Below are 14,248 nucleotides of genomic sequence, written 5' to 3'. Positions count from 1 at the left end.
CTTTTAGAAAATCCTGGGGTCCGACAGAGCCTTTAGTAGCCACCTCCAGTACTTTGGGAGATCCCTGGATGGCTATGGAGATTTAAATGGGGATTCCATCACCGATGTGTCCGTGGGGGCCTTTGGACAGGTCGTTCAGCTCTGGTGAGTCATTGAGAGCCAGACACAAACCAGTTAACAAACACACGGCCTGCTAAGGAGAGCAGATTGCTTTGCTAGTATTGTGAAAATGTCACAAGCATTATATAACACTCTCAGACATTTGTATGTCATAGTTTGCATAGAGGAAGGAATATGTTTTTCCTGGTGGGGAAAAAAATGCTTGCTTAACATTAGAACCAAGTTTCTCTTCTCTATAAAATGAGGAGGAAAAGTGTATTGAAAAGATAAAGCTCTTGAAATGGTATTAAGGATATTTCTGATTATTTTTTAATTACCTCAACTTGTAGAAAAGAATTCTCATGGGAATGCTCTAAAAATACTGACTATCAAGGCCACACAAGTGAAGTACAACTTCTCCTGTGGTTAAAAGGTATCTTTTACAATTGTTAGTCATAAACAAGAAGCCATTATTTAGGTTTAGTTGACCTCTCATTGACCTCAGGAGGAGTTGAAGAGCAGGGGGCAACAATAAGGGATTCAAGAGCCAAGGAGCAAGGGCAAAAAATAAATATATTGGGCTGGTGAAGGAATGGAACCAGAAAGAAACTGAGAATTCTATTGGGAGTCTCTAAGAAAATATAGTTCAGTTATCCATTCATGTCTGTTGAAAAATATGTTTTAAATGTCCAAGTATGTGAAGAACAGAAAGAAATGAGGTATTGAGTAAATCACACTGAGTTCAATGAAACTATTTACAGTATCTCACCTGTGCTTTTAAAGGATGAAATGCATTGTTTTCCACGCATCATTTTTCTTTCAGTGCCTGACAGGCAGGTTGTTAGTTTCTCCACCAGGGATTGAACCTGTGCCCCTTGAAGTGGAAGCACGAAGCCTTAACCACTGGACCACCAGAGAAGTTCCTTAGTGCAGAGGTCCCCAACCACCAGCCCATGTTAGAAACCAGGCCACGTAGCAGGAGGTGAGCAGATGAGGCTTCATCTGCCGCTCCATTACTGGTGTCATCTCCCTCCCCTCTGCAGTCTGTGAAAAAATTGCTTTCCACGAAACCAGTTCCTGCTGCCAAAATTTGGGGATTACTGCCTTAGTGCATCATTTTAATGAAATCTTCATATGGAAAAAATAAAACTCAAATGTAATATTTAAGGCTTTGAAAAAAAGAAAATATATTTACTGGATAAAATCAGTTTAGAGTAACATTAGAAAAATACAAGATGTGATGACATAATTATGTGGCTGCTTTGGAACAATTTTGTAAGAAATCATACCTTTCAGTGAACTTCACCCTGTAGCCACCTTGGTAGACCTCAGGCATGGCAGGCCATATACTTCCTATACTGTGACGTTCCCTTTTAAGATAGCCCATGATGGCCAAAATTTTTTCTTTGAAGGTGGGTTTGATTCATCTAAAAAGTCAAGACACAAGGAGTCAAATCCATATTTTGAGGGGACCAGTTAAGCTAGGTTATAAAGCATCTGCCTGCAATGTGGGAAACCTGGGTTCGATCCCTGGGTCAGGAAGATCCCCTGGAGAAGGAAATGGCAACCCACTCCAGTATTCTTACCTGGAGAATCCCATGGACAGAGGAGCCTGGCAGGCTACAATCCACGGGGTCGCAGAGTCGGACATGACTGAGCAACTTCACTGTCTGTCTGTCTGTTAAGCTAGGTTAATGCTGTTTTGTGGTCACATTCCTACAAGGTGCTAAGACTAGTTTTTCTGGGTAGCTCCCTGAGAATAATTTTTTTTAAACATTGGTCTTTCAGGTCACAGAGCATTGCTGATGTATCTGTAGATGCTTCATTCACACCAAAAAAAATCACTTTGCTCAACAAAAATGCTGAGATAAAACTTAAACTCTGCTTCAGTGCTAAGTTTAGACCTACTAATCAAAACAATCAAGTGGGTGAGTAAACCTGAAATAATCTGCACAAGAGATAGGTTTGCTTATAGAGTTTCACTTCTGATGTAAACTATGGTTGGGGTATGGAAACCAAAAGAAATAAGGGTCCTGCAGACACTTGAATTGCCACATATTTGAGGTGCCTGAGAATTGTTAATTAGGTACGGAAGGTGTTTTAGACCTTCCTCTGTCATCCTTAGAAGGTCACATTCTGCTGCAGAAAGTCATGAAGTCAGTGACATAATTATAGCCTCTTCCAGTCTATTCTTTAACTTTCTCCTACCCATACCTTCCTAATGGAAAACCATGAGCACATGCAAATTACACTGAACCTGGGTCCGTATTAGATGAGTCCACTGTGAGTTGGCTATGCCATAATATAGGTAGAGTGTGTTCAGTATGAGGATCAAATATTTCTTTTCTTGAAAATTTAAGAAGCATGAAATAATGAGAGAGAAAGTATAGAACAATGTATAATTTGTGCCCAGTGTTTTATATTTTCTAAATAATCCATTATGTGAACCGAGAACTTTCAGATGTATTAGCAGGATTTAGAAAAGGCAGAGGAACTAGAGGTCAAATTGCCAACATCCATTGCATCATAGAGAAAGCAAGGGAATTCCAGAAAAGCATCTACTTCTGTATCATTGACTACACTGAAGCCTTTCACTCTGTGGATCACAACAAACTGTGGAAAATTCTTAAAGAGATGGAAATACCAGACCACCTTACTTGCCTCCTGCAAAACCTGTATGCAGGTCAAGAAGCAACAGTTAGAACCTTACATGGAACAACTCACTGGTTCAAAATTGGGAAAGGAGTATGTCAAGGCTGTGTATTGTCACCCTGCGTATTTAACTTCTATGTAGAGTACATCATGTGAAAGGCCAAGCTGGATGAATCACAAGCTGGAATCAAGATTGCCAGGAGAAATATCAACAACCTCAGATGTGCAGATAATACCACTTTAATAGCCAAAAACAAAGAGGAACCTAAAGAGCCTCTTGATGAAGGTGAAAGAGGAGAGTGAAAAAGCTGGCTTGAAACTCAACATTAAACAATGAAGATCATGGCATCTTGTCCCATCACTTCATGGCAAATAGAAGGGGAAAAAGTGGAAACAGTGGCATATTTTATTTTCTTGGGTTCCAAAGTCACTGCAGATGGTGACTACAGTCATGAAATTAAAAGATGCCTGCTCCTTGGAAGAAAAGCTATGACCAACCTAGACAGCATATTAAAAAGCAGACACGTCACTTTGCCAACAAAGATCCATATAGTCAAAGCTATGGTTTTTCCAATAGTTATGAATGGATGTGAGAGTTGGAACATAATGAAGGCTGAACACCAAAGAATTGATGCTTTTGAACTGTGGTGCTAAAGAAGACTTATGAGAGTCCCTTGGACAGCAAGGAGATAAAACCAGTGAATCCTAAAGGAAATCAATCCTGAATACTCATTGGAAGGACTGATGCTGAAGCTCCAATACTGTGGCCACCTGATGCAAAGAGCTGACTGATTGGAAAAGACCCTGATGCTGGGAAGGATTGAAGGCAGGAGGAGAAGGGGATGACAGAAGGTGAGATGGTTGGATGACATCACCAACTCAATGGACATTAGTTTGAGCAATCTCAGGGAGATAGTGAAGGATAGAGAAACCTGATGTGCTGCAGTCCATGAGGTTGCAAAGAGTTGGACATGACTTAGTGACTGAACAATAACAACAAATAATCCAGTGAAGTGAGGGAAAGTCTGAAACATGACCGATTGGCAGGGGAGAGTAAGGAAGACTGTGGGCAGTCTTTCTCTAGATTGGTCCAGTTGTCTTTGGCAGCCTGGCTGAGGTCCTACATGTCCCTTAAGTCTTTCTAACCACTGCATCTCACTCCATCTCTCCTGCTCCAATTATCTCAGTTCCTTCAATATGCAGCCATTGATTTTTAGCACTTAATCCAATATTACCTTCTTTCATTTGCTGCTGTTTCATGGGTCCACATCCTTTCCATCAGATTTTTTTAAGTTGAAGTGTAGTTGAATTACAATGTTGTGTTACTTACTGTTGTACAGCAAAGTGACTCCGTTATGCATATATATCCTCTCCATCAGATTTTGGCTCTAATTTTCAGAAACCTGTAGTTCCTTGTTATTCAGTCATTCAGTCGTGTCTGAGTGTTTGTGACCCCATGGACTGCAGCGCGCCAGGCTTCCCTGTCCTTCACCTACTCAAACTCATGTCCATTGACTCGATGATGCCATCCAACCATCTCGCCCTCTGTTGTCCTCTTCTCTTCCTGCCTTCAATCTTTCCCAGCATTAAAGTCTTCCCTAATAAGTCAGCTCTTTGCTTCAGATGGCTCAGATGGTAAAGCGTCTGCCTACAATGTGGGAGACCCGGGTTCGATCCCTGGGTTGGGAAGATCCTCTGGAGAAGGAAATGGCAACCCACTCCAGTACTCTTGCCTGGAAAATCCCATGGATGGAGGAGCCTGGTAGGCTACAAACTATGGAGTCGCAAAGAGTCGGACATGACTGAGCGACTTCACCTCTTGCTTCAGGAAGCTAAAGTATTGGAGTTTCAACCTCAGCATCAGTCCTTTTAATGAATATTCAGGGTTGATTTCTGTTAGGGTCGACTATAGCTATTTTATTAGGTGGTGAACAAATTAACTTAAAGGGTAAAAATATAGAGGCAAGTTGTCACGATTTATAGAAGAACTAAGAAGGCTAGGAACACAAAGTTAGATTCACGTCTTGGCATGTCTTCCATATTTTCTATTTTTCACATTCATCTGGCATTTTTCCTTTCAAGTGTTCAAACAGTACCCAGCTCTGAGTAGCACATTTCACACACCTGCCTTTTAGCACATCCATCTGAGTAGCCGTGAGAGTTGAGTCAGAAACCATTACTCCCTAAACATGAAATGGCTAGATGGAATGCACAGCGTGATGATTTTTGTTAATAATACTGTAGCGTATACAGTTACTAAAAGACTAGATTTTAAAGGTTCTCACCACACACACAAAATTGTAACTTTGTGAAGTGATGGGTATATTAACTCACCTTATTGTGGCAATTATTTTGCAATGTATAAAATCACTATGTTGTATGCTTTAAACTTACACAGTGTTATATGTCGATGATATCTTAATGAAGCTGGAGGAATAAAACATTAAATATAAAAAGTTAATTTGGAAAATCTATTAGTTGGCAGAAATAACCTCTGCTGGCCCTGAAGCATGGGTTTGTCTCAAACATCTTCCTCCTAGTTTTTGATTGTACTTCACCTCTTATGTTACCACACACTTGAAAGGCATTTTCTGCTTTCAGAGAATTTTATTCCCTCCCACCTATTCTCTAGGGTCTCTCACCATTGGGCACCGTTCCCTTTGAATCCTCTTCTTGATGCCTTAGGTCCATATGGTCATGATCATTTGTCACTTACTAGCCTGGCAGTAATAGTGTGTAAGACAGAAATTCCACCTCTGTGACTTTGAAAAGTCAATTTATAAAGCATATGACTTCTGTTATTTATTGCATTGGGTGCACACTCCAGTTTGAAGTTAATAAGATCAAAAGGATTATCATATTGCCTATGTAGCTATGTATCATTTTGGAAAAAATGAAATATTGTCCTTACCACATGTACTAACTTTGTCCTAGCTACCATCACTTCCCTGCCATTACTTTTCCTTTGTGTTATTTTCACTGCTTATTTGTAGTTCTTGATTCTTTTGTATTTTATCTTTGTTAACCTCATGAAGTATTCAGAGCCAGAAAAATTATACATCACTTCTAGCAGATATTTGAAAGGTTACATGTAGAATGCTTTTGGAAGTATAGTCAATCTTTAAACTCTTGGAAGTAATTCAGTTCAGTCGCTCAGTCATGTCTGACTCTTTGCAACACCATGGATTGTAGCATAACAGGCTTCCCTATCCATCACCAACTCCCGGAGTTTACTCAAACTTATGTCCATTGAGTCGCTGATGCCATCCAACCATCTCATCCTCTGTCGTCCCCTTCTCCTCCCACCTTCAATCTTTCCCAGCATCAGGGTCTTTTCCAGTGAGTCAGTTCTTCGCATCAGGTGGCCAAAGTATTGGAGTTTCAGCTTCAGCATCAGTCCTTCCAATGAATAATCAGGACTGACTTCCTTTAGGATGGACTGGTTGTATCTTCTTGCAGTCCAAGGGACTCTCAAGAGTCTTCTCCAACACCACAGTTCAAAATCATGAATTCTTGTAAATAATAAGATAGAATAATCCTAAGCAATGCAGTTGATGCTATTAATAGTATCAGATCTTCTCAGTGTTGGGTGGGTAGCCAACAGATTTTATTGAAAGTTCTGATAGTTGGACATTAGCTACTGACATCAGTTTTTATCACATATGTTTCTCATTCCGTTTCCCTAGGTTAGTATTATTATCTCTGTTTTATAGATGAAGAAATGGAGGTTCAAGGAGGTTAAGAAAATTGCCTAAAGCTTGTCAATGATGAGATTAAGATTCAAAACAAGTCTGTCCAATTCAACACTTGTTATTGCAGTATAACATGACTTTCCCCAAGTAAGCTTTTGGAATATGCAAGGCACTATACATTTCCCCTTAGAGTATCTAATTTAATCCTCAAATAACAGTGAATCCTCTAAACTGCATAGAAATAGTAGGAATATGGGGTCTGATTTCAAAATTACTCAAACTTTACTTCTGACCAGGCCCTAGCTGTGTGAGCTGAGGTGAATTATTTTGAAAAACCAAATAATATTCTATTAATTATCTGAAAAACAGGATAATAATATCCATGTTCCAGGTTTATTGTGAAACTTACATAACGTATGAGAACGTGTTCAATTGTAGGCACTCAATAATAATACCTTTCCTTTGCACGTCACCATGTTACGGACAATGAAATTGCTGTTTGAGGAGAGAGTTTGACCAACATCATTCAGTAGATTTCCGGGTGGCATGTCTACTTTTCCTTCCACTGCGTCAAATCACATTTCTTTGAATCACGTTTCTTTGTATCCACAGTCAACGTACATCATACCAGAGCTGCAGTTACAAATATCACAGGCCATGGTTCACAGTCCATCAAAAGGAAGACAGGTTTTTGTTTTCTTGTAGTCAGAGACTTAACCCAGGGAGATACAATAAAACAGGAATGCCTTTTCCTTAAAAATGTATTTGTAATGACATTTCTTTATGACTTTTATTATAGCCATTGTGTATAACATCACAATTGATGAAGACCAGTTTTCATCCAGAGTGACGTCCAGGGGGTTATTTAAGGAAAATAATGAAAGGTGCTTGCAGAAGACCATGATAGTAAGTCAAGCACAGCGCTGTTCTGAGTACATCATCCACATACAGGTGAGCCTCCGAGTCCTCTCTTTCATCGCCTTCCTTTTTAAAGACTAAGGAATGGTGGAAGCCTGAATTGGAGGCTTATGAGTGAGAAGACCCCTTGCTCTTCTAATTACTGCTTTTTTTGGTCTATGAATAGGAGTATATTTCCCTTACTCTCATCTATGTGGTTACATGCTATTATGTAAGTTAGTTGCATTAAGTTTTACTTGGGATGGCAAGTAAAAGGGCTAAAAATAAGATTCTTCAACAAATCAAAGATAGTGATTTCTTAAATGTTTAATAGGAAGAACTTTTAGTTGACAATAAATTTTATATTGACATTTTCATATCGGGAGAATATTTATTTTTAAATGATTGAAAAAGATAACTCTAATTGCCCTCATTATTAGATTTACGTTGATACAGGTGAAGGATGGTAGATTATGAGGTAGAAATTCTTTGCTCTAATCTTATGCCATAATTACTACAGTTCACATGAATTTTGAAATTCTCCCAAGTATAAAAAGTGCTTCTCAGAAGAAAATTCCTTTAAAAAGCTTATCTTATAAATTATATGATTATTTCCCCCCAGAAGCCAGGTTATGGTATTTGAAAGTACAATTTATTCAGGAAACTATTTTTATAAGAGTTATTTAAGAACTTTCCTAGAATGTGGTTCTCAAAGTTTAAGATGCATAAGAATTTCCAAAGAAACTTTTATAAAATTCATATGCTGGAACCCCACCCTCCTCAGAAATTCCCTTCAGATCCAGTGAATATGTCTAAGGGGCCTCCCCAGACATTTCTCAAATAGAAGGATGATACAGAAATCACATCTCAAGAAGTGCTAAGAGTTGAACAAAGAGCTGAATGAACTAAAATCAGTTGAGTAATTTATTGTTCAGGTTGAAGGTTTCTTCTTTGTGAAGGCCTAGACTTTTTTTGTTGATAATGTGCCAATTATACATCTTTAAAGGAATAAAAGCCAGATTCCATTCTCTCTTATCCTTGTGCTATGTGGTGGGTCAAATTAAACATGTAATCCATTGTGGGGGAAGTAAGACAGCCAGGATGTGGTGTACGTATGTATATATATAAACTGGAGAAATAAATGGCAACCCACTCCAGTATTCTTGCCTGGAGAGTTCCATGAACAGTGGCACCTGGCAGGCTACAGTTCATGAAGTCACAGAGCCAGACATGACTGAGTGACCCAACTACTACATATATATAAATATGTCTCCTATTCTCTCCCGTGTGTACTTGTGAAGTTTTTACAAGGTGTATATTATTGTGGTCAGCTGAGAGGTATTGTTCCAGGTAACACCATATTTGCTATCAATACCCAAGTCCATCCTATGTGCCAACCCTGCAGCCGAGGATACATTTCCCTGTAGTCAGGAACTCACTGACCCTGCCCCTCTACCCCCTGTCCAAAGGGCTCAAGACAGAAGTCCTGCTGAGATAAAGATATCACTCCTAAGAAAAGGAAATTTAATTTTTAGTGCTTACCAATGTACAGGCATTCTTTCTTGAAGGAGAATGCTAGATGGTGTTTGCAGCCCTGTTTTGGCATTATTTTCATTGTGCAATAGACAGGAAACCTCAAAAACTAGAAGCAGCCCAGGCCTCTTGGAGCATTGCAAATCCTCCACCATCTTTACTGGACAAAGAGGAACTGTCCTACTTACAGCTGGACAGTGCTGGTTTCAACGCCTGCTGAGTGATATGTGCATCCTCTTCGACATGCAAAAGAGCACTGACAGACAGCTAGGCTGGAAACTGGGGAGCTTGGTTTCGAGTATGCGAAACACTTTCATCTGGTTTTGTAGACTAGAGACTAGGAAGGGGAGTCCCCTTGTCGATTCCTGACAGTGAACCCTGGGACTTTCCCTTCCAGGTCATTATATTCTCTTCCAGAGGTTTGGTCAGGACACCTGTAGATGCCAAAAGTCTTGGCAGTAGGAATGGAAAGAACATGGCCAACAACCCAAGAGCTAGGTACTAACAGAGTGATCTTCTGAGCACTGAAAACTGGATATCTCATCTAAATATTGATCATGACTTATATAAATAATGAAATGACTGTTCAGTTTATCTGAATCAGTGCTTCAGATTTTTACTGAGCCCAAGTTTTGAAGTCTCTTAGAAGTGGAGAACCTAACAGCAGACTTCAGTTCAGTTCAGTTCAGTTCAGTCGCTCAGTCGTGTCCGACTCTGCAACCCCATGAATCGCAGCACGCCGGGCCTCCCTATCCATCACCAACTCCCGGAGTTCACTCAGACTCACCTCCATCGAGTCAGTGATGCCATCCAGCCATCTCATCCTCTGTCGTCCCCTTCTCCTTCTGCCCCCAATCCCTCCCAACATCAAAGTCTTTTCCAATAAGTCAACTCTTCGTGTGAGGTGCCCAAATTATTGGAGTTTCAGCTTTAGCATCATTCCTTCCAAAGAAATTCCAGGGCTGATCTCCTTCAGAATGGACTGGTTGGATCTCCTTGCAGTCCAAGGAACTCTCAAGAGTCTTCTCCAACACCACAGTTCAAAAGCATCAATTCTTCGGTGCTCAGCCTTCTTCACAGTCCAACTCTCACATCCGTACATGACCGCTGGAAAAACCATAGCCTTGACTAGACAGACCTTAATTGGCAAAGTAATATCTCTGCTTTTGAATATGCTATCTAGGTTGGTCATAACTTTTCTTCCAAGGAGTAAGCGTCTTGTAATTTCATGGCTGCAGTGAAGAAGCGAGAGCCTTGAAAGTTCAAAGCAGAGCTATTCTGCATGACTGAGAGTGGACTGTGTGTTTAATTGTGAGCATATGTGTGGTCATTTTCTTGTTTGAAGCTGCCATGCCCTAATCCACTAACTCTGTGTGTATTTAGGAGCCCTCTGACACTATCAGCCCTCTGAATCTGTGTGTGAACATTAGTCTGGAAAACCCTGGCACTAACCCTGCCCTTGAAGCCTACTCTGAGACGGTCAAGGTCTTTAGTGTAAGTACGGCTTGCCTTTCTTGGAATTCCTGACTAGCTGGCAAAGTTTCAGTCACTGCCTTAGTGTTTTTAAGACACTTAGGACATAGCCTAAGTTGGTAATTTTCTAATTGAAGTACAGTTACTTCTATGGAAAGTTCACCAGCATGTAAGTTCCATGAAGACAGGGATTTTGTCTTCCTTGTTCCCTGCTCTGTCTCCAGCACTGCGAGTAGTGCTTGGCCCGCCACAGGCGCTCAGTAAATGTTTATTGAAGAAATAAATAACAATAAAGGGAATACCTTGTGTTCACAACCCATTAAAAAAAAAATAAAATGGTACCGGTACCTCTGAAATTCTCTGTATTACTCCATACTCTATCATATCCACTTTTGTCTTATGCCCCCAGATTGCACCACCATCCTGAATGTTGCATTTATCAATGTTTTTCTTTCTGATGTTGCTAAACAGGTATATATTCCTAAAATGTGGTTTAGTTTCACAAGGTTTTGAACTTTATATAAATGGAATAATACTATTATGTGTTCCTCTACTTTAACTCAATAGCAAATTTGGGGGATTGTTTTTCTCTTTTTTTTTTTTTTCTGTAGATCCCTTTCCATAAAGACTGTGGTGATGATGGAGTTTGCATTTCTGATCTAGTTCTAAATGTTCAGCAGCTGCCAGCCACTCAGTAAGTTTTACTTTAAAGCACAGTGAAAATTGTTGAAATAAAAGACATGTTAGATTACTTTATTCAAATGATTGTGTATGGAAATTTTTTTCTACAAAAGAAGCATCATAACTCCTAAAGATCTTAAAATCTAAATTTCAAAGTATCTAGAAATAAACTTAACCAAGGAGGTGAAAGACTTATACTCTGAAAACTATAAAATATTAATAACAGAATTTGAAAATAATCCCAAGAAATTGAAAGATATCCTGTGCTCTTGGATTAGAAGAATTAATATTGTTAAAATGTCCACACCAAACTACAGATTTAATGCAATCCCACTCAAAATATCCATGACGTTTTTTTACAGAACTAGAGCAAATAATTCTAAAATTTATATGGAGCCACAAAAGACTCCACATTTTCAAAGCAATTTTGATAAAAAAGAACAAAGTTTGAAGTATCTTCAGGTTATGCCTTAAAGCTACAGTAATCAACAGAGCATGGTTTGGGCACAAGAGCAGACATATAGATCCATGGAACAGAATAGAGAACCCTGAAATAAACCCATTTACTTATGGTCAATTAAGCTACAACAAAGGCAAGAATATACAATGGAGGAAAGACTGTCCCTTAAATAAGTGGTTCTGGGAAGACTGGATAGCTACATGTAAAAAGATAAAATTAGAACATTTTCTCATATGAACTATGGAAATAAATGCTAAATGGATTAAAGACCTAAATATAAGACCTGAAACCTCAAAACTCCTAAAAGAAAACAGAGGCAGAACACTCTTTGTCATAAATTGTAGCAGTAGCTTTTCTGTCTCTGTTTCTGAAAACAAAAGAAATAAAAGCAAAAATAAACAAGTGAGACCTAATTAAACTTAAGAGCTTTTGCACAGCAAAGGAAACCATTAACAAAACAAAAAGGTAACCCACTGAATGGGAGAAAATATTTGTAGATGATATGACCGCTAAGGGGTTAATATCCAAAATATATAAACAACTTGTACAACTCAATGTCAAAAAACCAAAGACCTGATTTTAAAAATAGGCAGAAGACCTGAACAGACGTTTTCCCAAAGAAGACATACAAGTGGCCAACAGGCACATAAAAAAGTGCTCATCAGTGCTAATCATCAGAGAAATGCAAATCAAAACCATGATGAGGTATCATGCTATTTCATACCTGGCAAGATGGCTGTCATCAAAAAGAACATAAATAACAAATGTTAGTGAGGACGTGGAGAAAATGGAACCCTTTTACACTGTTGGTGGGAATGTAAACTGGTGCAGCCAACTATGGGAAACAGTATGGAGGTTTCTCAAAAAACTAAAAATAGAACTATCATATGATCTAGCAATTCTACTCCTGGACAAGCATCCAAAGAAAACAAAGACACTAATTTGAAAAGATAGACGTACCCCAGTGTTTATAGCAGCATTATTTACAATAGTCAAGGCATGGAAGAAACCTGTGTCCATCAATAGATGAATGGATAAAGGAAGATGTATATATATATTTATGTATACACATTTATATATATAATAGAATATTACTCAGCCATAAAAAGGATAAAATTCTGCCATTTGCAATAATGTAGATGGACCTAGAGGGTATTGTGCTTCATGAAATAAGTCAGAGAAAGACAAATATTCTGTTTCACTCATATAGAGAATTTAAAACAAAACAAATATATATTACAAAATAGAAATAGAAAAATAATAAACTAGTAGTGGGCAGAGGGAAGGAGGAAGGGGCAAGATAGAGGTATGTAATTAGGTGATACAAACTATTAATATTATGTAAATGTAAAAAAGATAAGTAACAAAACTATATTGTATAGCACAGCAAAATATAGTCATTATTTTGTAATAACTTTCAATGGAATATAATCTATAAAAAGATTCAATCACTGTATTGTACACATGAAACTAATATTATAAATCAACTATACTTCAATATAGAAAGTATAAATTTCACTTTCTCTCATCCATATAGGAGTAAGCACTAAGAAATATAAAACCACTTATATTTGGATGGTGTCTTTTTCTGCAATGTAATTAAAAGCAACAAAGAAGAAAACCCAACAGGATTTATTCATTCATTGCCAGTATTATTTTATTATGAAGATAATTTGTTATTAAGCAGTCTTCTCAGTCTCTAGTAAATCCAAAATTTGTTTTTTAAATGAGTAAAGTATTTGAATGCTGACTTAAAAAAAGAGAACAAAACTGTAATGACTGTTTTTTCTCCTTTTTACTGTTAACAGACAACAGCCCTTCATTGTCAGCAACCAAAACAAAAGGTTAACATTTTCAGTAAAACTGGAAAACAAGAAGGAAAGTGCCTACAACACTGAGATTGTTGTTGATTTTTCAGAAAACCTGTTTTTTGCTTCCTGGTCCATGCCTGTACGTGAAGGCACTCTGGTGATAACTGCAATTTTTGTTGTCAATTACTGTCTTCCTTCTACTCAAATCTCCAGGTCCTCTGTGTTTTCTGAAGAAATTCCTTGCCCCTCAACATGATCAATCTTGACACTTGTGGCTCCCAACTAGTTAAACTGCTTGAGAACATAGCCTGGCTGTGTATCTAGACCAGTTCAGCTTCATGGCTTAGATCAGATTTTTCCTTTGACCTGACCCTTGGCAGTTGTAGCCAGACTCTACTGTAAACTCTCCTCAAGCCATCTGTGTGATGAGGCTGCATGGAGGTGCACAGATGCTGGGAGTTGCACTTGCTCTCAGAAATTAGAGTCCCACAGCTCAGCCCAAGCTCTGTAACCACAGGTCTTGCTGCTGCCAAGACAATGCATTCCAGCGAGGTCAGTTACTCATGTTGACTTGATCGCTATACCAGGAACACGCTTGACCATGAACGCCCCCGTGGTTCCTCTGCCACCAAGCAGTGAAAAGGAGAGAAGGGAACAGCTCAGATTTTCCAAATTCACTACTTGATGAAAGGATTTTAAAAATGGTTTCATCCAGTTTCAAGTCATTGTGAACTTAATAGATTTAGTGTTCTATACCAATTCTGACTTTAGTGTTTAAATTTCTTGTGCCAAATGACAGCTTCTTATTTTAAAAAGAAGAAACTTGAAAAAATCTGAAGATGATTCTTTTAAGTTATTTAAAATATAAACAAAAGCTATATTTTATTTGCTCTTGAAGCTATAACTTTCAAATATATTGAGAGAAAGGTGTGTATTAAAGATAGCATTTC

The 14,248-nt window shown here is 38.5% G+C and overlaps 1 protein-coding gene across 1 annotated transcript in view; it reads left to right on the top strand.

Moving 5' to 3' along the window:
- Nucleotides 1-14,248, top strand: part of ITGA2 (integrin subunit alpha 2) — a 108,945-nt gene that overhangs the window by 74,247 nt on the left and 20,450 nt on the right. Inside the window, exons 15-20 of the mRNA XM_015101301.4 lie at nt 8-144; nt 1,888-2,027; nt 7,243-7,394; nt 10,257-10,367; nt 10,958-11,040; nt 13,296-13,437. Of these exons, the coding sequence (XP_014956787.2) occupies nt 8-144; nt 1,888-2,027; nt 7,243-7,394; nt 10,257-10,367; nt 10,958-11,040; nt 13,296-13,437 (765 nt within the window). The remainder of the gene's footprint in view (nt 1-7; nt 145-1,887; nt 2,028-7,242; nt 7,395-10,256; nt 10,368-10,957; nt 11,041-13,295; nt 13,438-14,248) is intronic.

The sequence above is a fragment of the Ovis aries genome, chromosome 16 (assembly GCF_016772045.2).
Source record: "Ovis aries strain OAR_USU_Benz2616 breed Rambouillet chromosome 16, ARS-UI_Ramb_v3.0, whole genome shotgun sequence".
NCBI lineage: Eukaryota > Metazoa > Chordata > Mammalia > Artiodactyla > Bovidae > Ovis > Ovis aries.
Note: the sequence above shows the minus strand (reverse complement) of the source record. Positions and strands in the feature narration are given on the sequence as shown.